This window comes from Aspergillus ibericus (assembly GCF_003184845.1).
Source record: "Aspergillus ibericus CBS 121593 unplaced genomic scaffold BO80scaffold_17, whole genome shotgun sequence".
Taxonomy (NCBI): Eukaryota; Fungi; Ascomycota; class Eurotiomycetes; order Eurotiales; family Aspergillaceae; genus Aspergillus; species Aspergillus ibericus.
In genome coordinates, this window is record NW_020292115.1 from 567,602 (window position 1) to 587,268 (window position 19,667).

Sequence of the window (19,667 nt, forward strand, 5' to 3'; positions counted from 1 at the left end):
CATGCCGGTCACCTGCCAGAGGGACGACGGCAACACATTTGGGCTCAGGGGAATCACAAAACAGACAAGCTACGACGTCCACTGCGGAACTACCCGTTTGAGGAAATTCATAAACTTGTAGAACCCAACCGCGTGCTCGACGTTGCCATATGGATCGACCACTCGCTCCGGAAAGGCGATCCCCGCGCCGTACAACCCCCGGACGGTGCGGCCGTTGCCGTCGCGGAAGCCGCCCGAGATCGAGTCGAACTCGGGCTCCAATAAGAAGCCGTTGACGGACAGCTCAGGGAGCGGGTCCCGCGTGTATCCGATGGCTTGCACCAGGTGCGAGCATGAGGGCAGATGCCGCTCAAACTGCGCCTGCTCGTGTCCTCCGCCGCAGTCCACCTTCGTGATGAACCGACCGGCTTCGGAATGGGGCAGCTTGTCATCTTCCAGTTGCTGGCGTGCAAAGTCGGCCACGGACCCCTTGAGTCCCGTGTTGTCCCGGAGGATCCAACCGTCCATGAACTCGGCATACCGGAGGGGATGGCGGGTGAACCACTTGATACGGAGCTCGGAGTGAGAAGTGCGGGCCAAGTCTATCAGGTTGAGAAGGGCTAGGATGGCACTATGAGAGGCGCCCACTACGGCGACGGTCAAGGGCGTATTCCGGGGCAGATGTGACACCAGGTCACTGGGCTTCAACACTACATCTAGGTCCAGCCTTTCGATGTTGTGTCCTGGGACGGAGATGGGAACTTCGGTGGGGGACGACCCGGTACAGAAGACGAGTCGAGACGTCAACACCTCGACTTCATCCTGGGAATCTTGGAATCTGATTCGAACAGTCCAGGTAGCAGTCTATGCAGGGGCGGAGAGGTTAGTGATGAAGGACACCTTGAACCCCAGAGTTCCATGTAAACTGACTTTCTCTGCCAGATTGGCAGCTGTGACAACTCCTCGACATGCCAGAACGCGGTCCATCTTGACAATGCCGTCGGTGAGAGCCCGAACCACATCGATCGCATGGTGCAAGTGACAGGTTTTATCCTGATCGAGTTTGGCCATGGTTGAAAATGGACTGGGGATGCGAGTGTTGTTGATGACGGTGCGGAACGGCTGCACGGCCGTGGCGTACGCCTGGAAAAAGGACACCTTGGTGTTGCTGATCAAACCGACGGAGCCAGTCAGCACGAGTGTTCCTCATCCGATGACTTCAGCTCATTCTGGCTACTGACCTAGGAACCTCGCGGTACTTGCGATTGATCCGGCCACCCTGGAAGAACGGGTCGACCCAGGCAATCTTCCCTCCAAGTTGCTTCTCCAGGAGATTGCCCATCACGGCCAGACCGGCCGGACCGGCTCCCACAACGACAGCAGCACATTTCTGTGGTTGAGCCATTCTGACGATGCCCAGGCAGGTCGGGCTGATAAGACAATAGCAGATAAAGTCGGGTAGATCCCAGATTCACAGAGTTGGGGATGGGAAGTCTGGCAATCGAAGCGAGAACTCAAAAGGGCGGGAGAGGCATTTATGGGGGCAGAGAATCCAAGGGGGGAGCGACGGATTGCCGGCGTAATTCTCGGCGAAACAGACGAACGAGCGTCGGCGCCATGTTTGGCGGGAGAGGGGAAGCCACGGACGGGGCAACGTGAATGACCACTCGAGATAGCCAAGTAACCGGACGGCCGAGATGGGCAGGCTGATGGGCAGATGGCCGATCAGCCAGTCAGCTATCAGCCGGCCAGCAACCAAGTCACGGTGCAGGGACTGGGAAGAACCTCTCTCGGGCGAGATAAACCTCATGCCGCCGCCACCGCCGGTCAGGCGGTGATAACCGCATTGCTCACTGGCTCAGCTAGGGTGTATCACCGCTTCTCGCTTCTCGCACGACTGCTCGGTTGTTGCGCAATCACTGCGGCCTGCCCCACCTGGGCTCCCTCTGGAAACCCCCTGAGCCGCTTTCCGTCGGCTGTCACATTCTGTCGCCTTGGCTGGGAATGAAGGAGGGACGCTGGGCGATGGGAGGTTGAGGAGATGGGTCACCGTCGAACAGAGGGCATCTTGAATCCTGGTTGAACCGATTGACGGTTTGTCTCGTCTAGTTTGGCCGGAAAAGAGAGAACAAACCGGCGTCGTTGGTGGTGGAGGAAGAAAGCGACCTTATATTCAGACACGCAGATGACGGAATTTGGGGGCTTGGCGCAATTGCGTGATCGCCTTGGAGAATGAGGTGATGCTGCCCCGCCGCATTCGGCAGGCTCAGGGACTTTATCGACCATCCACCCGACGATAAGACGTCTGCTGATTATAACAATGCATTATAGGTGCTTAGTTAGCCATCGAGGCATAGTTAACTAACTTCTAGCTACGTAGGTATACGACGTCCCTATGGTCCCATGGACGGTGCTTAGACCGCCCAAAACACTCGCACCGACACGCGCTGCACATGGTTCGCCCACCCTGCAAACCGTGCTCGTCCCCAGATTGCAATCGCATCTCCAACCTCGAGAGCACGGACTTGGCTCCCATCCAGTGTGGCCCGTCCTCGTCCCTGATCACGTTCGATCTCTACTGCCTCGTCTGAGTCTGTAGCGATGTTGTCTAGATGATGCCAGACTATGGTATGCACTTGCGAGCGTGACACGGCGGTTCGATTAGACTGTAGCTTCCGGGCAGTTGGAAGTAAGTTAGGATGGTCCGGTCCGAAGTGAAATGGACCCTCTGGTTGATGAGGTTGATTGCTTGGGGCTCTGTTCTGTGAGGACTGATGTGCTGAGTGGATGATTTCGGTATCGAACCACGAATAGGAGCCCGCGTACTGGCCTCTATCGCCTGCCCCTCCTCCCCAGCCCTGGTCGTGGGATGAAATAGTGAAGATGACCTTACGGCACGGGTGAGTAGACCGGTATGGAAGCAGTTTGGGAGAGGCCGTGTCCAACGTCTGGAAAGGAATTGCAGGTCAGCAGAGATGTCTCAAAAAGCCTCCCACACAAGCAGGGATGCATGCAGAATGACATACCTGCGCATCATAGCACAAAGGCAATGTCGTCAGAAGCACCTGATCCTGATCCCTCCGGATCAGAGTCTCTCCTTCCATGACGGACTCCGACGAAGCCCAGTACTCGGCTGTATCCACGATCATATCCACAAGCTCAACTGGCAACAATTCTTGCGAGCCTCTTGTCCATTGCCAAATATGCTGCAGTAGATACCGAACCTTCAGCACATCGAACCCGCTGGGGTAATATGTCTCATCTTCTGCCGGGGCGCCCTGCCCATCCTCGTCCGGTGAGTTGTTGGACCCGTCGTTGCGCGGGTGCGGTCGTCGCCGATGTCCAGGAAGTCGACGAACAAAAGGGAGCATCATTGCGGCTGTAGCTTGCGAGCCACTCGAGTAGAAGAAGGAGCAAAGATAGAGAATGCCACTGTTGGCTCTGCGATAGAGAACTTAGAACCTTGTGATGCGCGTTACCCTCCGTAAATCCACGGAGTCACGCACCGACCGACTTGCGGATTCAGTATGGAATTGAACTGTCTGCCTTCAAAGTCTAGTAGATAGGCTAATCCGGTAACGGTTATACAATAGATAGATGGTAGCTTAAGCCAAACTCATCTCGAATGGACAGTCTCTGGCACCAGTCTGACTCCGGTGTGGTTGGCCAACGAGCTGGTGATACCTGGTGTAACCGTGGGTTCTCACCCCGCCTTCCGGGTGGATTGAGAGAGGGGAAGATAAGGTGTCAATGGGAGACACGGTTCAATGTCAGGAATCAATGCACCGACGCCCGATGCGCGGAAGAAGCAATTGCACGATCTCTTCATATGCTGGCCTGGAAACGAGCAGAGAGCGCAAATGCCTGGGCTGGAGGAGAGGCGTGATTGATATCGATCGGGCCAAGTGAGATATGACGTCATGGCCATGTTCCTGGGCTCAAAGTTACGTCTGCCGTACCACAGGTACAATAGTACGATACTGATAGTTCACACAACGCATGGATTGGCTTTTAAGAACCGATGTACACCGAGGGAATAAATTACATAAAGAAACATCACTACAGGGCCTGACCCTCTCTAATTAGCCGTCTTCCCCTTCCACCCTCCGGCGGCTTTGTAGGCCGCAGCACGCTTGCTGCTCCGGTTGTTCGGCTTGCCCTTGGAGCCGCGGCTCTTTGTCTTCACCCGGATGCGCGAGGCCCCTTCCGTGGCCCGCTGGCCTTCGAACACCAGGGAGTTCTGTGAAATGGACGTATTTGCGGCAGCCTTCAACTTGGCCGCACCGGCGCGACCGAAAAGTCTGCCAGCGCGACCTTGGAGGGTCTTATCGGCCTCTCCGAGTGACTTCCCTTGGCTGCCACTGTCTCCACGCTTCTTCAGAACCTTCTTGGCCCGCGACACGCGGAGTTTGCGGGGGAGCATGGGCGGGTAGTGCTTTCCATCGAGCAGAAGAGCCTCCTCCACACAATTCTGATCATAGAACTGAACGTAGGCGAACCCTTTACCGACCCGAGTGAGACGATCACGGACCACGCGAACCGACTCGACATTGCCATTCTTGGAACCCTCCTTCTTCTCCTTCTTTCCACCGGTGTGGGCGTTGAAAATCCGCCAGAGTCCTTCTTCCACGTCTGCCGGGGCTCTCTTTTTCTTCTTCTTCTCGTCATCGGGTTTGGCCTCGTTGTCGATAAAGTCCAGGTTACCGACGAAGACACACCGTTTGTGATCGGTCTGGGAGGGATGCGCAACACTGTCGACACGCAGATGGCGGTCCAGAACCACGGTACCGTTGAGCGCAGCGGGCGCCTTCCGCGCAGCTTGCACGGTGCTGTAGACGGCATATGCATTGGTGCATGGCGTCGTATCATCCAGAACCTCTTGCTTGGCAAATGCAGCTCGCTTGGGAACCTGGCCACCGCTGGCAAAGGCCGTAGAACGGAAGCGAATCGATTCGACCTTATGAGGCCCCGTAGACTCCGGAAGTGTAGAGAGGAACGATCCCAGGTGTTTGAGGAGAGTCTTCTTAGCGGCCTTGGACTTGATCGCCTCACTAGACACGTTGCCCAGGAAGACAGTCCGGTTGGATTTCTCCAGTTCCTTAGACTCAGCGTCTCCGGCCTGGCTCTCGTGCTTCGGGATCTCCGTCTTGCCCTCATCCTCATCGGAACTCTCCTCAACCTCTGCGGAGCTTCCCTCATCCTCAGACTCTTCCTCATCGTCCTTTTTCTCGCCCTCTGCTGTCCTCTGTCGTTTCGCCTTCTCTTCCCGTCGCTTATCATCTTCCTTCTTTTGCTCCTTCGCTATGCGGCGCATGTATGAATCTTCGACATCTTCGGCGGCTGTCCTCTTGCGCTTCCGGCTGGGTGCCTCGGCGGCTACCTGAGCCGATTCACTGCCAGCGTCACTTGAGGCTTCCGGAGCCTCCTGCATCTCTTCGTCCTCGAGGGAAGATTCGTCTTCCAGTTCGGAGATCTCATCTTCATCGTCCTCCGCAGCCCGCTTCTCCGCCTTGGTCGGGATGGATGGAGCTTTGACTGGGCCAGCCTAATAATGCCTCATGGGGCCATGTTAGTCCAAAAGATGACTGCGGGCAAAATAGGTGTTGTGTTACGCACACTCGTCTCGAACAAGGCAGCTAGAGTTGGATCAATGGAGGCTTTCCCCCCCAAGAGAGGGACAGACGCATCGGTCTTTCCCATGATGGTAAAAATCTAGGGATCCCGTCCCTTTTGAAAAATGAAATGAGATGTAAGATGGGAGGGCTGACAGTCGTTCCGCTGTCGAGCTTCTTGTATTCCCTGCCTTGGCGTTTCTGTTTCTGATATTCCTTTTTTTTTTGGGGGGGGGGTCTTGGCGATAGGCGCCGGGGAAGTCACGTGGGGACTGATAGCGGTCCAACTGATTAGCAGACGTTGAGGGTCTCAACAACAGGAAAATGCGGTCAGAATGATAGAATCGAACAGAACTCTCTAGGGTTGACATCCAGCCGATCCGAATTCTCCCTGCCATCCAGTGGCCTTCAATTGGGGATGACACCGAGGATGGGGAGCGAACCCCCCAAGGCGGTGAGGTGTCATGGGGCCCGGCAACGATACAACCGGCAGAACGCGATACGGGCGGCATACGGGCAGCGTGACGCCCGCGAGAGAGCAGCGAAAGAAGCGGCCGGCCAGTGGTGAATCTCCATCATTGCTGCTGCTGCTGCTGCTCTGGTTCTTCTCCCTCCGCCGCCGCCTCCTCCTCTTTTCCTCGCACCTCCAAGCTGCCATCGCTCCCCTAGCGCTTCAGTCTTGGTGGTCTTCATCTCCAGCCTCTTTCCCCACACTACTCGCTCGCTTTCTGCTGGTTACAACGTTCCCCCCTCCAACCGTCTATGCTCCTCTCTTCCATGCCGCCCATTCTCCCGCTACGCTGCACTGTCGTCCTGCCCGCTTCGTGAGCGTTGACGTCCACCCCCTCGACCTTGACACCCTCTCGACGACGGTTGGCTTGCACGGACCCTCGCGAGGCCCCTATACACTCGATCTCGGTCAATACTTCTGGGCTCATCTGGTTTGACCCTGTCTCTTCTCCGCGACCGCGGTGGTTCAGGGAATCGTACTCGGTCGCGGCAGCTGGGATCTTACGAGTTTCGGTGCTGGCGCATTACTGAACGGTATGTTCTTCAAGGCTTTTCAGACGGATACATAGTTGGTGCCGGACATACGCGATGCCCTCAGGGCTCTGGAAGCCCGAAACAGTGCCCTGAGCGTTGCTGTTGGGTCGTCGCAGTTGGCAGAGCCCAAACCGGGAGCGAAAGTGACTTTCGCTCCGTCTGGGGTGTGATCAGAACCTCCGCACCGCCTTTGGCAACTCTCCTCTCCCCCTCTCGTCCTCGACAATTTCCTCGATTCCCTCCCCTCAGTTGATATTTCCCATTCCGCGTCTTCTTGGTCATATCATGTTGTCTCTCACTTTTTCTAACGCTTTGTTCTCCATTGATCTAGAATTACGACCCTGATCCTACCGATCTCCACTGACTTGTCTACCCCCCACAAGTCCCCCAACCACAACCTCCACACAAAATCCGCTCAATCCTTCTTTCCCTACCATTTTTCCCGTCCTGTCGATCAATCTGACGTCCGCGCACAACTATGGAGGTGGCCGAAAGCAGAGAGCCTGTTTCGGTGGGTGCGCCAGCTGGAGCAGACTCTGCTGTTACCAATGGCGAACAGAACCTCCTTCTGGATGATTCATTCATGGGAGATGATAGATCCAGCAGTCTGAGTGAAATCGATGACGTATCTGAAAATATCCCCTCCGATTACGAGTCCCCGAAGCCCGAGAAGGTGGCGCCGGAAAACGACTCGGAAGCGGAAACGGAGCGCATCGAGGACTCGCCAAATATTCGCTCCAAAACAAACATCGTCGTAAGCGCGGCCGGCTATGAGCCGAGTCCTAGCAAACTGGCTCAGTCGACGACATACGATGATGTGGAATATGATGAAGAGCAGGTGGCAGATGATTCGCCCAGCAAGCCTCGCGCCAAAAGCACCCGGGCCGCTGAAGTTGCCGATGAGACGCCTGGGATGGAGGATTCTGCTCTTTCAGAAAGTACTGGCAAGAAGCGCAAGCGACTCGAGTCCGGCGACGAGGGGGGCACCGAGGTCGACGAAGAAGAGTTGCCGCCCCAGAAGCGCCGTGGCTCAGTCAAGAGCGATCTAAGCGACCCTCCTCCGGACGATATCGTGCTCACTCCTGAACCAATGGAGGAACCTCCCAAGACCACTGAGGAAGATACCGCAGCCGACGAAATCCCCGAGTCCACCCTACCAGCCGTTCCCACCAAAGGCAAGAGGGCCAAGAAGGGTAAGCGGAAGGGTCGGAAAACCAGAGATGCCGATGACGAGGTCGATAACGGCGCGCTTGAGACGGGTGCAGAGGCCGACGACCTTGGCGATGATGATACTGCAGAACGTGGTGAAGATGCAGACGATGGCGAGGCTGCCGCCAAACTTGAGGAAGAGTGTGAGTTACAGTCATCCCGGTTTTAATCCGCCCAATACTAATTTGCATGCCTAGCAGCCAAGAGAATCTCTGCGATGGACTCGTTAGCTGTATTAGAACGGGAGTTTGCAACTTTACGAGACAAGTAAGGACCCTATAAAACTCCTGTGCTTTCTGTGTCGCGTGCTAATCGTATGGCTGATAGAATCTACGACGAGAGGATCTCAAAACTGAACCGGGAGTTGGAGATGCTCGACGAGAAAAACCCGACACATCCCGAATACTTGCGGCAGCTCGAATGCATTGGGCGCTACCGCGATACCAAGATAAAATACGAACAAACACTGTTTCAGTACCGGGTGAAGGCCCTTTTGAACAAGAGCATGGCTGAGCGAGCTCAAGCACACAGCACGTTCTTTCAGCGGACGCGGGACATTCGCGAAAAGCATTCGAGCGCTATCAGCAAGCAGTTCTACTCGATCCAGCACGATCGCTTCAAAACGGACGAGGTCAGCCCACAGCATTACATTCCGTTCCCGATGCGCCGTTCCCAGCAGATTGCCCACCAAACCGCGTACAATCAAGAGGTGTCTATCATGGCGGGGGTTGCCAAATATGTTGGTTTCCCGGCTGCCCCGGCGCTGTCGGCGGCGCGGCCATCCGAGCTTGACGAGGATATGGAGAAGATGGGTGTAAGTCCTTTGAAACATACCACACTATCATCCGTCCGCAGCGCCCAGGCTAATTTCTACCTACGCAGATCTCCATTGAACCGAGGGTGCCCGTTTCACAAGCTCAACCCACGCTCCCACGGGGTGCCATGCCGGCCATGTCATCGAGCGTCTACCGCACAGCCGCGGAGGAGGCTTTCCTGGAGCAGACCCCATGGGCCAACCCGCAGCATCCCATCCATCAGCATCAGCAGATGCCACAACGACCACAGAGCCGGGTTTTTGAGAACCCCCGGGCTCCTGTGTTTACGACTCCGGCCGCACAAAAACGGGTGGTCGATATCCATGCCCCCAATGGCTCCGCGTCCACGATTGCCGAAAACTCCTCGGCGAACAACACCCCCTACGATCAAGAACCGCATCCTCAAAACCCTGGGCCGTTTGCCAATCCTGATTATGAGGCCGAGCGGAGATCTGGGTTCCGATCATTAAGCTCCTCCCCACTCGACGTACGCAAACCACACCCCGTGCCGTATAATAGTACCCTCGGCCACCGCTCTCCGCCCGGGCCCTCTCAAAATGCGGCCTATTCACCCTCCTCCGCGCGACTCGGACTCTTCCAGGCGGCTGCCTCCAAACGAGATCCGTCCCCACCCCTTTCCTCCCGACCGGTCAACTCCATCCATCAGTCAGCGGGGATCCTTGGCCCCGGGTCGAACCAGATGGCGGCGCGATAACCCACGTTGACTGATATCTCCGGGGGTGGGATCCCCACATCTCATTGTACAGGGCTTCGCTTTCCGGTGTTGTAGAGTGTTTCTTCTAATGTATGTACGGATTGGCATGTATGACTGGCAACAGGGACGAATTCAAGTGATCTATTTTGCAATTTGTGCGGGTTCCTATCAATGGCTGTTGATAGGGACTGCTTTGGGCATGTGTGAATATGGGCGAACGGATGCATCGGGGTTAATACTTGCTGGGTTTGATGTTCCACAATCTTTTTATCATGTTTGACTTGGACTTGCTGTTTACGATACATACATATGCCACGGTGTGATGTCTACCTACAGTTTCATGGCGTTGTGGTATTTGCTTGAGTGCGCGGTCAGCCGTGCGAGGAGGTTAGAATAGAAATATCTTCACTGATTGGCTCTCATCTACCAACCGATCCTTCATGATACCACATTGATGCAACCCAATCATTCCCTATGTTCTGGCGACCAGTGATGGCCTTGTAGAATGTGAGGCTAGCGCCGCTGAAGCGGCGATTAGGGCTGTTAATTGGATCGGTCTGTATTTGAAGGATGAATTGATTACAAGCTTGGCAATTCTGGTCATATACAATGAATCAGACATCAGATTATGTACCTAACACTCCAGACCCTTCTACCATGAATGTATTCCCCTAGATCAATATCTCGACAGGTCTCGGTCACCGTAAATACCGATCACAACACCTCCTCAAGCGCTCCCACATATCCCAAAGATCTCTCCTTTCCACAATAAAATGCCCTTCTCGAGGATACGTCACCATCTCCACCGACACCTTGTTACAGACACATGCGCGATAGAACGCAATGGCCTGTGCTATGGGCACCCGCACATCGTTCTCACCGTGCAGAATCAAAATGGGCGTCTTTACCTGACGCATGTGCGATAATGCGCTGCTCCTCCGACTATTGGTGTCGCTGATCCATTGTTTCTTGGGAGTAGTCGAGTCTGCACCAGATTCGGGCTGTATGTTCGCATCCACATCCCAAGGCGCACCGCCAGTTAGTTCACTCTGCATCCAGTATGCATCGCTCGACATCGTCATGGAGGTCCATTCCCTTACCCCCAGCCCCACAGATGGCTCCTCTAAGTGGAAATCCTCACGCGTGACGGCATAATACGAGAGAAATTCGCCCTGGGACCAACCCCCGATGATCACCCGCGACGGGTCGACCCAACCCCGGGCGATACTATCTCGGAGGATGTCAATACAATCTGTATAATCGACGGTGCCTACTCCCCCGCGCGCATACGCCGCATGCTGTTCCCCGCGCCCACTTTCCCACCGCGGTAATTGGGACACACACACGGAACCGCATAGCCCGCTGGAGTGTAGCACCGGGGCCTCGAGACAATGGCAGATTGCAAAACCCGTGGTGATGCGCCAGTAGGGTCCTCCATGCGGGAGGAGGATCGTGGGGAGGGGGTCCGTCGTCGGGGGTGTAGGAAGAGGGAACGTAGATGATTCCGTCGAGGTACTATGTAGTAGCCGTCTGTTGCGTGGGTGGTAATGGGCCGTGATTTGGAGATGGGGAGCGCGGCGATGGAGGTACTGTGTGTGGGATAGTTGGATTGGGGTTGCTGAGTCGGAGATGGAGTAGACTTCCTCGGGGTGCGAGCCGTCGCTTTTTGTGATTGCGGTGCCTTGCGGTTGGTGTCGGATGTATGGTTGGTTTGGTGGTATGATAGGCTAGGGGATTGTTTGAGGGGTTTCTTTCTTTTTTTTTTTTTTTTTTTTTTCTCAATTAGAATAGTCGTAGCGATAGTAATGCTAGGTACTCGTTCTGTAGTTCAATTAGGGATATACTTCTTAGGAACAGTATAGAGGGCAATGTAAATCTCTGATATGATTATGATCAGGGTCCTGATCTTGACATAACTTGCAATTGATCCCTATGAATGTCAGCGTATTGTTATCCCTTTTGTTTTTTTATATCAGTTTTTCAATCGAAAGAATGGGATGGGATGGGAGATTAGGGTTCGGATAGATCCCGATCCCGGCAGTGATCAATCGGCTGAATACATCCGAGCGGAATTAATTCCTAGTTATACATTGCGTTCGTCGTAGGGTAGACAGTAAATACGACGGTAAGTCCACGGCCATGAATAAAGGGTTATCATATGACGATGGGGTATTCCAATAATACATTGGACTATCTATGAGACAGGCTACTGGGGAATCATCCATGAGTTTTGCTTAGTATCTGGAAAGTGCGAGATGATACAAAACTACCTAAGTAGTGGCGGGGGTGCCATCAGCGGGCTGGGGCGGGGTCGGGACCGATTCGTCGGTGCCATTCGGAACCGGGGTATTAGATTCGGACGCGATAGTATGGGGTGGCTGCTGGTCTTGGGGTTGCGGCTGAGATTCAGGTTGTCGGGGTTGGTCGGATTTCTGGGGTCGCCATCTGGTGAGGACTCTGCCGGCCAAGGGACGGGATTCCTCGTCTGGAGTGTGGGGTAAGATTAGCGCGGGGAATTGCCTGGGGGAGAGTGCGGGGATGCAACTGACAGGTCTGGTAGACATCCTCCAGGGCGTTGAGGCACATTTCCCGTGCGGGAGGTCGGAACATTACCAAGTACCTAAGTGATTGTGAGCTTTTGATTCTTGCCTCCAGAATGAGGGTAGGGCATACAGGAGGGACTGGACACAAAGGTTCACGCGCTCGGGATCCTTTGCCAGACTGGCTACGCGCTTAGTGATAGGGATCGTCACCTCGGGGATTTCGCTCAGGAAGCGGATGAAGATCTTCGTATCGCGGGAATCGAGGTACGGCAGAAATCCATCGAGGAGTCGCAGGACCCAGTGGTCATAGTGCAAGGGAACGGTGGCCTCCTCGTCCTCGTCGCTCCGCTGCTGGGCAGTGAACTCCATCTGGATCCGGTCGTTGTACCATTCCTCGTTCAGCCACATGATGCCAACATTCACGCGGCCGCGGAAGTCCTCCAGGATGTACCGGTAGAGCGTTTCGCGAATGGAATCGGATATCTTGGGCTTTCCCTTGTCGGCTTTCCCTGCCTCTTCCAGACCAGCTGGAGCTCGGGTGGCAAGTCTAGTGAGCAAGGTCACCCAGGCGTCGCGATCAAAGGTGCTTCCGGCCAGGCGAGCAAAGCCCGGCTGCTGCTGACCTTTTCCTTTCGCCGGGTTCGGGGCGACTCCGGTAGACGCCAACATGCCAAACACCCTCCCAACAGCGCTGCGACCAATGTCGGCCGCCTCGTCTTCAGCCAGGGGCGGTGGCTGAGGTAGAACAAAAGGCCCTAAAGACACCAAGTCCGGTTGGAGGTCGGCGACTTCAGCAGCCACGGCTTCCGCCTGCTGGGCTTCTGGCTCCGGGATGTCCATGGGCTGGTACTCAGGCTCATAGTCATCGTCATCCTCCGCCTCCGCTGTTGCTGCTGGAAGCTGCGCGGCCTGCTGCTTCTGGATCGTCTGATACCGCATACGAATTCCCTAGCGTCCTGTCAGCACTGCAGGTTTCAGCCGCGTAATCTCGGCATACCTCGATCGACTGGTTCATCATCGACTGGTCGACACGGGCCAGAAGAGGCACGACGATCTTGACGAGCAAGTCGACGGGTAATTGCTTCACATCGAAGCTCCGTAGCCCCGTATCTTCGGTCAGCGTGAAGAGTTGGGCATAGCTGGTCGGGCCTGGTGGAAGCGGGGGGATCTTGACCAGGGCTGGCGCCTCAGCATCCAGCTTCGCCCGTTTAGAGTTATCGAGTCCGTCGGTTGGCTCGGACGGCAGGCCACGCTTCCGAGAGGCTTCGTCGACCACTTCGATACGTGACTGCATCAATCGCTCGATGTACTGTTGCATCTTCCCCACCAAGGGGTGGTTCGAGTTCCTGGCCAACTATATCAGCACTTCATCCGGAGAATCCCATGCGCCTATGTTCCCTCACCTCTTTATTATGTTGATCAACACCGCTCTGGCGGTCCGTTCCATCGACTTCACCCCGACCCGGACAGAGGGGGTTATCGGAGGGCGCACTTGTCTCGCGGGGAAGAAACTCATAATCGCGTTGATGATTTTGTTACCGACGGATGGTCGGGTTCGAATGAGCACGGCGAGGCAGTTCAACGTCGCATTGACGAGGAGGGGGTCGCTTCGAAGCCGTTAGCGACACAGTAGGCTGACACGGATCGGGGCGGCCATCAATGTACCTTGAATCTTCCTGGAAGACGGAAAGGAGTCGATCTAACAAACCTGACGCTTCTGCTTCCAGATTCGGGAGCGAAAGGAGGGGGTGATTTCGCGGCACAATGGCCAACGAGGTCTCGTTCTGCTCGGGTCGCTAGAAAGCAAGTCATTAACTTCTCCGCAGATGCAGCATCCTGCGGTACATACTCTAGGGTCGGCGATCGGGCCATGTGTCTGCACGTGGACGACTCGCTGTACGAATTTGATGCAACAAATTTTGACGGGGAAAGGGAACGAGTCCCATCGACGCAGAATATCCTCCTTGATGGCCGTCATGTTCTCCCATGCCGTCGCATCGGCCGGGTTGTTTATGCTGTGAGGTCAAACGTTAGTCAGTGCGATACCCAAGAGGACGCTCTAGGGAATCCCATCATCGTCTTTCCATATGACCATCTACGAGAGCTCTCCCGAGGGGGCAAAAGAAACAAGCATCGGTCACCTACATGTGCCTAAACACGAGCGGATACAAACTGGCCGCATTCTGCACTATATGTTTCAAGACCAGGGAATCCCCCTCCGGCAACTCCAGTATCTCCCGCAATGTCTGCAGCACTTTCGGGGCCAGCTGCTCCTTCTGGGCCGACGCCAGCGCGGGACTGGCAAAGGTCTCGGCCAGGAATTCCGCGCCCCATTGTCGCAATTCCAGACGGGTACGCGCGCCAATTAAAGGAAGGACGCCGTTCACAATCTGTGGGTAGAAGGCGGCATCGCCCAGGACGAGGTTCCGGGCGGCGTTCAGCTGGGCGATCTGATCGACGAGGTCGGTCGACTGAGCCATTACGACTCCGTTCGGTGGCCGGCGGAACCGACCCAGCGGGAGGAAGAAGAACGAGCTGGAGAGAGCGGATATCCACAGTGGGAGGATGGAGCTGGTTGAGCTTGTCTACGCAGGAGGGGTCATTCAAGGTGCAAGCACCGGGCTTAGGATGCGAGGACTAGATAATCGGCCCACGAGGCGGCATACAACGTGTTAGATGGAGATACCGGCGGAGGATCAGAGGGGGGAGGTAACGAAGACTCGGGTGGGAAGAAGATGTGTGTAATAAATGAAGAAGAAGTGGTTAGGAAACCAAGGATGGAGGGAAGAGAGACAGAGGAAAAGGCAGCAGTGAAGCTGAATGGATGCAGAGAAGCCGCCGCAGGAATCTGGCCGGCGGTTGATTCCCTCACGTGAGCGGTCAGCCAGTCCGACTGGCCGCCTTCCCCACTCTCAAGCTTCCCCGGCGACTTTCCCAGCAGCCTCATCCCACCATTCATCTCCTGCAATTGATCCTTGCAGGACCTTCTACTGTCCACTCGGTTTTCCAGCTTGCACGGACTCGGAGAAATCAAGAACTTGGACGGATGTTATTGCTATTATATTACACTCCCTAGATGGATTCCCAGATCGGGCTCGCAGCTTGGCGTGGAGCTGCAATCCGAGCTCAAGCAAGCAACGGGCTCGGGATAGAAGTAGAAAGCAGCATGTGAATGGACGTTGCAGCACTGCTGGCATTGTCACAGACTCCTTCCCACACTGACGCTCAGGTCGAACCCAATATTTATGAATGAACATCATTCTAGTCATCCCTTTTATCACTGAATCATGCGAGGATTTGCTTGAATAGTGAATCTTTTTCAAGCAGTTCTGAATCTCCAGTCTTCAGGGTGATGCATACTTCCCATGTCGGCGTCGACCCACTCTGCTCCAGCGACTTCCGCGACGGCAGAAAGATGCATCCGCCTGGGACAAGCGTCAGCCCAGGCTCGAAGTCGGCAATGTGACCGAGCCCAGCCCCAAAGTCCAAGGAAAAGACCTTAAGGCCCCTCCAGCTGGTCACAATGATACCTGCGGGCCCTGCCTCGACCTTGGTCCAGTCATCATAATCGGCGACCGCTGCGGACGCGCTGTACATAAGCGTCTCGTCCATTGAGGCAAGCTTGGTGCGGACCCTCAGCGCCAGGTGGGCCAGGTGGAGAAGGTCTGCATCGTCGCCGGTCTGGCCTGCTACGTCTTCAATGTAGATCTCGTCGTGGACGGGGAAGATCGAGTTACCCAGGTAGGTCTTTGGTAGTGGGGGCTGAACACGGCTGCGCAAGTCGACGGCCATGAGGAAATCGGCAGATTGGGTCTTGCTCGCCCGTTCTGGGTGAAGGGCTCGGTCAACGCAGATAGCGAGCGCTGCTGTAATAAGGTCGTTGCTGGAGATCCACGCAGAGGACTCTAGCTGTGGGAGAAGCCGGGTGCATATGTTCTTCAGCTTGGCTACTTTCTCGGGGCTGAAGCTATATCGCTTTGTCTCGACGCTAGAGGCCATAGCCCACTCCATGGCATTCCACTGCTCCGTGGAAGTATTGGGGTCAAAAACCGGCGTGCCCAGCTCAACGCTGTGATCGAGCCGCGTTGCGCACTTAAACGGGAAACCCGAGACCATGTTACGAAGGTCGACATGGGTTTTTGCGAGGGTCTCCGCAAGAGGTGTTTCGTGCTCTCCGTTGGCTGACCTGCAGCATTCGGCAACCGCTTCAAGGATAATACCAGCCCCGGTACCATCGAAGACGCTGTGCCAGAAGGACATGGCCACAACGATTTTGCTGGGGAACACATTGGCCTGGAAGCGGAGAACCGGTCGCTGTTGGGAGGCGGGAATGAAAGTGGGAAGGGGCAGGTAAGATTGGACTGGGTGCGTGCCGAAATCTTCGTCGCCATCAAAGTGCTTGACCCGCAGCATGGGTACTTCAGAAAGCGGAATACTTGGGGGCGCAATATGCATCCGGTTCTTGGGACCGTTGGGTGCACTATGGAGGATCACATCTCCAGCGAGCCAGGGTAATTGTAGGATCAATGTATCGATGCCCTTCCGGAGGGTGGAGAGGGCGGCTTGGTTGTCGGATGTGTCAAAGTGCAAGATATATGGCAGGAAGAGCTTCGCGGGGATGTGATCCAGAGGGCTCAAGGCCAGCAGATCTGAGACACCTGACATGATGAGGAGATCGAGAAGCAAATGAGTCAACTACGGCCAATGGCTTGCCTTGCACCACGCCTTTGAGAGCTTGCATCCTCTCCACGCGCCCCTGGCCCCTTTTAAAGTGGTTCGTAACTGCCAGTCCTGTTGTAAAGGAATAAAACAGCTAACTATGAAGATGGAAAGTGTGGTCAGCACTTGTTTAGTTCGACACTGCCGCAACCCTCGCTAGCGAGTAGCGTCATACAACACCGAGCACGTAACGGTCCACACGGGATCATCCTCGGGCTACCTACTGTGCCAGGCAATCTGGCAATGAGGGAGGCATTGATTACCTCTTGGCCGCGGCTCGCTCCGCGGTCAACGGGACACTCACCGGCCCGTCCATACGCCAAGTGGGCCGTCAAGGTTGCTCCGAATCGAATGACAGCTCACGTTCGCCCACCATCTTAACGCTGGCCCACTTGGGCGTAACCAAGCTACCATGGCTTGACCCCCCTGCTAAACGCCTATCTACTACTCGCTGGACGGGCTATTCCCTGCAGTCGGTCGCATGGGACTAGGCAGGAGGCTGCCAGCCTGAAGGAGCCCTGCTCAGGTCTTAGCTTTTCCTGCCAAATGAAGAGCTACGGTGGCTGAATTTAACTCGACAGGGACCCCAGCCAGGGCTGCTTGCTAGGTTTTCTTCCTGCGGGTGTCTCCTACTGTTGCAGCCTCCACGCGAATCCCCCCCGAATGAGCACACCAAACCAAAGCCCCAAACGTCATCAGAGCGAGTGACTGAAAGATGGCCGGCTCAAATGGCTCTCCAACGCATCTACCCGATCCTGGGCCGTCGATGGTGTACATCGTGAGAGGGATCATTGGAGCGTTCGGTCTTCTCACCCTGGTGGTCTGCTGTCTTAGGGTATGTTGATCATTGGCACAAGGATAACATTCGTGAGGCATGGTTGACTCATCGCTGTAGCTCTACTTGCGCAGGTTCATCTTACAAGCTTTCGGTCTTGATGACTACCTCGTGCTTCTTTCCTTGGTATGTACAATCCTGCGATAGAGCTTGGGAACTTGAGATCGCTCTAACCGCGCAGGACAGGCAATGGTACTCGTATTCGCCGCGCTCTCCATCATCCTCACAACATACGGAATTGGCTTTCATCAGGATACCGTTCCCGATGCAGATATGATCATGATGGAGAAGGTTGGTGCTTCCCCGGCCTTTAATTCTCCTGTGCTTACTGTGTCTAGTATGTCTATATATTGTTCTGTCTCTATCTCTGGGTGGCTCTGGCTGTCAAATGCAGCCTGACGGTTTTCATCATGCGAGTGTTCCCGACCAAATGGGTTCGACGGGTTGGGCTGGGAATAATGGGGCTCATGGCTGTCGTGACGATCTCTGGAGAGCTTCCTTTGGTCTTCCAGTGCTGGCCAGTGCGTGCCACGTGGGACAAGACCATCCCCAACTACAAATGCTTCTCCAATACCGTTTTAGAGAACCTTCAGCTCTATCAGGCGATCCTGATGCTGTTGTTCGACGTGAGCATCATTAGTCTCCCGATACCGACCATCTGGAACCTTCAAATGCCCGTCCAGCGGCGCCTGTTTATCATTGGTCTATTCTGTATCGGTCAGTTCAAGGCATTTATTCTCTTAAACGACTCCGAGCTAACTGAATAAAGGGTTTGTGGCGTGTGGAGCCGGCCTTGCACGCATTCCACTATTGAATTTCCAAGTGAATTCCACCGACTATACCTGTACGATCTGTCCTTCGTGGGTAAAGCTTCTCCGCTGACCATATCCTAGACGTTGGTGCTGTCCCCCTCATACTGATGAACGTCGAATACGCGCTCGGCTTGATCACCGGATCGCTCCCTTCACTACGGGTACTGCTCAGGTCTATCCCGGGCCTGAACAGCAGCAACAAGAACTCCGATCCGAGTGGGGGCTGGGAACAAGGCCCCAGCCATAGTGGATACCAATTGGGTAGCCACCCTCACTGGGCCCATAAACTTATGGGGCAAAAGAAGGGCGACGCAGAGAGTCTCGACAACGAAAGCCAGCAGCGAATCGTCGTGACCACAATTGTGGAACAGAGCTAGATATTGCGGGCGAACCCCTCCGACAATCGCTATATCCAAGCCGTTGGGACGGACGTGTATGCTTATGTCTCTCATGGCTCGAGCAGTCCCAGCAGAGACCAGGGCATGGATTTTCTCCATCCAAGAAGGTCTTCGGACGAAAGGATGAGGAGCGCAAGCAAGCATACTTGGACTACAACTAAGACTGCCTCTTTTATTGGCAGGACCATCCAGAGGGAGCATAACCTGATCAGCGGACTGGAAACGCAAGCGTCTTCCATCTCCAAGGACTAAGATGGAGATATAAGTCAAGTGACGGTAGTAGTCACTTGTGTCTTGGGTAAAGAGAGCTGATGTGGCGCCTTAATATAACCACCCTGGATCGCTTAGGATCGCTTGCCGCCTATGGCCGCGATGCACCGTAAGGATGGGCGACTGGTTAGCATTCGGGCCGACCACGGTGGGTTCGCGGTTGCGGCCGTGATGGAGCGGGACGACCCGGTGGACTAGTTGCACAGAACACAACTCCTGCATTCGGACAATCAAAGACTGATACCATCGTGGTATGATTTTGAAAGGCCTACTTGGACTATTGGGTGCTGACTGGACATTTTTGTATGATGGAAAGGTCTCGCTCGGTCAAACCACGGAGTTCGCCATGCAACAAAGACGATGAGCTGACGAGAGCCCATGAGGCTGCTAAAGGTTAAGACCCCGAGCCAATTGGTCTTCGACTACATTGTAGCGTCGTTCAATGATCGGTCGATGAATTACGGATGACAGGGTGGACCGCCCACCAGGATTGCTACATGACCGCGTCGGTCAGAGTCCGAGGGAACTAGTCCATCATCAATGTCAACCCGGTGGAACTGAAGATACCTCTGGCTGGGGTGCATGGACAGGGACTCGTACCGAAATTATGATGATTTTTTGACCACCAGGTATGTCCAGGGGTCTATCCACATCAGAAGAATGTCCAAGGAAACTGGCCCGGTTATGCATCGAGTTGGTGTCTATGTCGCACGCAG

At 55.1% G+C, this 19,667-nt stretch overlaps 9 protein-coding genes across 9 annotated transcripts; 3 read left to right on the forward strand and 6 right to left on the reverse strand.

Annotated features, from left to right (window-relative positions):
- Positions 1-33: 33 nt before the first annotated feature.
- On the reverse strand, positions 34-1,540 carry BO80DRAFT_62273 (uncharacterized protein). Its single transcript, XM_025724644.1, has 3 exons — positions 1,221-1,540; positions 910-1,147; positions 34-843 (listed from the first exon to the last, which is right to left on the reverse strand). The coding sequence occupies exons 1-3, from the start codon at positions 1,382-1,384 to the stop codon at positions 70-72; spliced, it is 1,176 nt and encodes a 391-aa protein (XP_025575877.1). The 5' UTR covers positions 1,385-1,540; the 3' UTR covers positions 34-69.
- A 690-nt stretch (positions 1,541-2,230) lies between these two features.
- On the reverse strand, positions 2,231-3,525 carry BO80DRAFT_424757 (uncharacterized protein). Its single transcript, XM_025719360.1, has 3 exons — positions 3,486-3,525; positions 3,006-3,420; positions 2,231-2,927 (listed from the first exon to the last, which is right to left on the reverse strand). Exons 2-3 carry the CDS (start codon positions 3,351-3,353, stop codon positions 2,394-2,396), a joined length of 882 nt encoding a protein of 293 aa, XP_025575878.1. The 5' UTR covers positions 3,354-3,420; positions 3,486-3,525; the 3' UTR covers positions 2,231-2,393.
- Positions 3,526-3,977: 452 nt separating this feature from the next.
- Positions 3,978-5,816, reverse strand: nop12 (rRNA-processing protein NOP12). The gene is made up of 2 exons (XM_025716825.1): positions 5,596-5,816; positions 3,978-5,524 (listed from the first exon to the last, which is right to left on the reverse strand). The coding sequence occupies exons 1-2, from the start codon at positions 5,677-5,679 to the stop codon at positions 4,058-4,060; spliced, it is 1,551 nt and encodes a 516-aa protein (XP_025575879.1). The 5' UTR covers positions 5,680-5,816; the 3' UTR covers positions 3,978-4,057.
- Positions 5,817-6,055: 239 nt separating this feature from the next.
- On the forward strand, positions 6,056-6,538 carry BO80DRAFT_444623 (uncharacterized protein; the record flags this gene model as incomplete). Its single annotated transcript, XM_025721442.1, has 1 exon — positions 6,056-6,538. One exon carries the CDS (start codon positions 6,056-6,058, stop codon positions 6,536-6,538), a length of 483 nt encoding a protein of 160 aa, XP_025575880.1.
- A 291-nt stretch (positions 6,539-6,829) lies between these two features.
- BO80DRAFT_424760 (uncharacterized protein) lies at positions 6,830-9,799 on the forward strand. The gene is made up of 4 exons (XM_025719361.1): positions 6,830-7,987; positions 8,045-8,111; positions 8,172-8,658; positions 8,727-9,799. The coding sequence occupies exons 1-4, from the start codon at positions 7,114-7,116 to the stop codon at positions 9,372-9,374; spliced, it is 2,076 nt and encodes a 691-aa protein (XP_025575881.1). The 5' UTR covers positions 6,830-7,113; the 3' UTR covers positions 9,375-9,799.
- Positions 9,800-9,984: 185 nt separating this feature from the next.
- BO80DRAFT_62342 (alpha/beta hydrolase family protein) lies at positions 9,985-10,550 on the reverse strand. The gene has a single exon (XM_025724645.1). It carries the CDS (start codon positions 10,454-10,456, stop codon positions 10,073-10,075), a length of 384 nt encoding a protein of 127 aa, XP_025575882.1. The 5' UTR covers positions 10,457-10,550; the 3' UTR covers positions 9,985-10,072.
- A 1,011-nt stretch (positions 10,551-11,561) lies between these two features.
- BO80DRAFT_424762 (RNA-processing protein PTA1) lies at positions 11,562-14,718 on the reverse strand. The gene is made up of 8 exons (XM_025719362.1): positions 14,063-14,718; positions 13,767-13,932; positions 13,583-13,713; positions 13,321-13,524; positions 12,915-13,263; positions 12,048-12,865; positions 11,924-11,994; positions 11,562-11,859 (listed from the first exon to the last, which is right to left on the reverse strand). Exons 1-8 carry the CDS (start codon positions 14,395-14,397, stop codon positions 11,645-11,647), a joined length of 2,289 nt encoding a protein of 762 aa, XP_025575883.1. The 5' UTR covers positions 14,398-14,718; the 3' UTR covers positions 11,562-11,644.
- A 161-nt stretch (positions 14,719-14,879) lies between these two features.
- Positions 14,880-16,582, reverse strand: BO80DRAFT_493327 (uncharacterized protein; the record flags this gene model as incomplete). Its single annotated transcript, XM_025723811.1, has 1 exon — positions 14,880-16,582. One exon carries the CDS (start codon positions 16,580-16,582, stop codon positions 15,203-15,205), a length of 1,380 nt encoding a protein of 459 aa, XP_025575884.1. The 3' UTR covers positions 14,880-15,202.
- Positions 16,583-17,402: 820 nt separating this feature from the next.
- BO80DRAFT_454921 (uncharacterized protein) lies at positions 17,403-18,660 on the forward strand (the record flags this gene model as incomplete). Its single annotated transcript, XM_025722090.1, has 6 exons — positions 17,403-17,471; positions 17,532-17,597; positions 17,658-17,762; positions 17,810-18,188; positions 18,241-18,315; positions 18,365-18,660. The coding sequence occupies 6 exons, from the start codon at positions 17,403-17,405 to the stop codon at positions 18,658-18,660; spliced, it is 990 nt and encodes a 329-aa protein (XP_025575885.1).
- Between the last annotated feature and the right edge of the window lie 1,007 nt (positions 18,661-19,667).

Excerpts from the sequence above, each read along its gene's own strand:
- BO80DRAFT_62273 (XM_025724644.1), bottom strand. The coding sequence starts at position 1,384 with ATGGCTCAACCACAGAAATGTGCTGCTGTCGTTGTGGGAGCCGGTCCG. Across the intron at positions 1,148-1,220 it reads AAGTACCGCGAGGTTCCTAG|CAACACCAAGGTGTCCTTTT; the intron begins GTCAGTAGCCAG and ends CGGTTTGATCAG. Across the intron at positions 844-909 it reads CTGCCAATCTGGCAGAGAAA|ACTGCTACCTGGACTGTTCG; the intron begins GTCAGTTTACAT and ends GCCCCTGCATAG.
- BO80DRAFT_424757 (XM_025719360.1), bottom strand. The coding sequence starts at position 3,353 with ATGATGCTCCCTTTTGTTCGTCGACTTCCTGGACATCGGCGACGACCG. Across the intron at positions 2,928-3,005 it reads CTTTGTGCTATGATGCGCAG|ACGTTGGACACGGCCTCTCC; the intron begins GTATGTCATTCT and ends ATTCCTTTCCAG.
- nop12 (XM_025716825.1), bottom strand. The coding sequence starts at position 5,679 with ATGGGAAAGACCGATGCGTCTGTCCCTCTCTTGGGGGGGAAAGCCTCC. Across the intron at positions 5,525-5,595 it reads CTGCCTTGTTCGAGACGAGT|GCTGGCCCAGTCAAAGCTCC; the intron begins GTGCGTAACACA and ends AGGCATTATTAG.
- BO80DRAFT_424760 (XM_025719361.1), top strand. The coding sequence starts at position 7,114 with ATGGAGGTGGCCGAAAGCAGAGAGCCTGTTTCGGTGGGTGCGCCAGCT. Across the intron at positions 7,988-8,044 it reads CGCCAAACTTGAGGAAGAGT|CCAAGAGAATCTCTGCGATG; the intron begins GTGAGTTACAGT and ends CATGCCTAGCAG. Across the intron at positions 8,659-8,726 it reads AGGATATGGAGAAGATGGGT|ATCTCCATTGAACCGAGGGT; the intron begins GTAAGTCCTTTG and ends CTACCTACGCAG.
- BO80DRAFT_62342 (XM_025724645.1), bottom strand. The coding sequence starts at position 10,456 with ATGACGATGTCGAGCGATGCATACTGGATGCAGAGTGAACTAACTGGC.
- BO80DRAFT_424762 (XM_025719362.1), bottom strand. The coding sequence starts at position 14,397 with ATGGCTCAGTCGACCGACCTCGTCGATCAGATCGCCCAGCTGAACGCC. Across the intron at positions 13,525-13,582 it reads GTCTTCCAGGAAGATTCAAG|CGACCCCCTCCTCGTCAATG; the intron begins GTACATTGATGG and ends ACGGCTTCGAAG. Across the intron at positions 11,860-11,923 it reads GGAGGATGTCTACCAGACCT|ACGAGGAATCCCGTCCCTTG; the intron begins GTCAGTTGCATC and ends CCCACACTCCAG.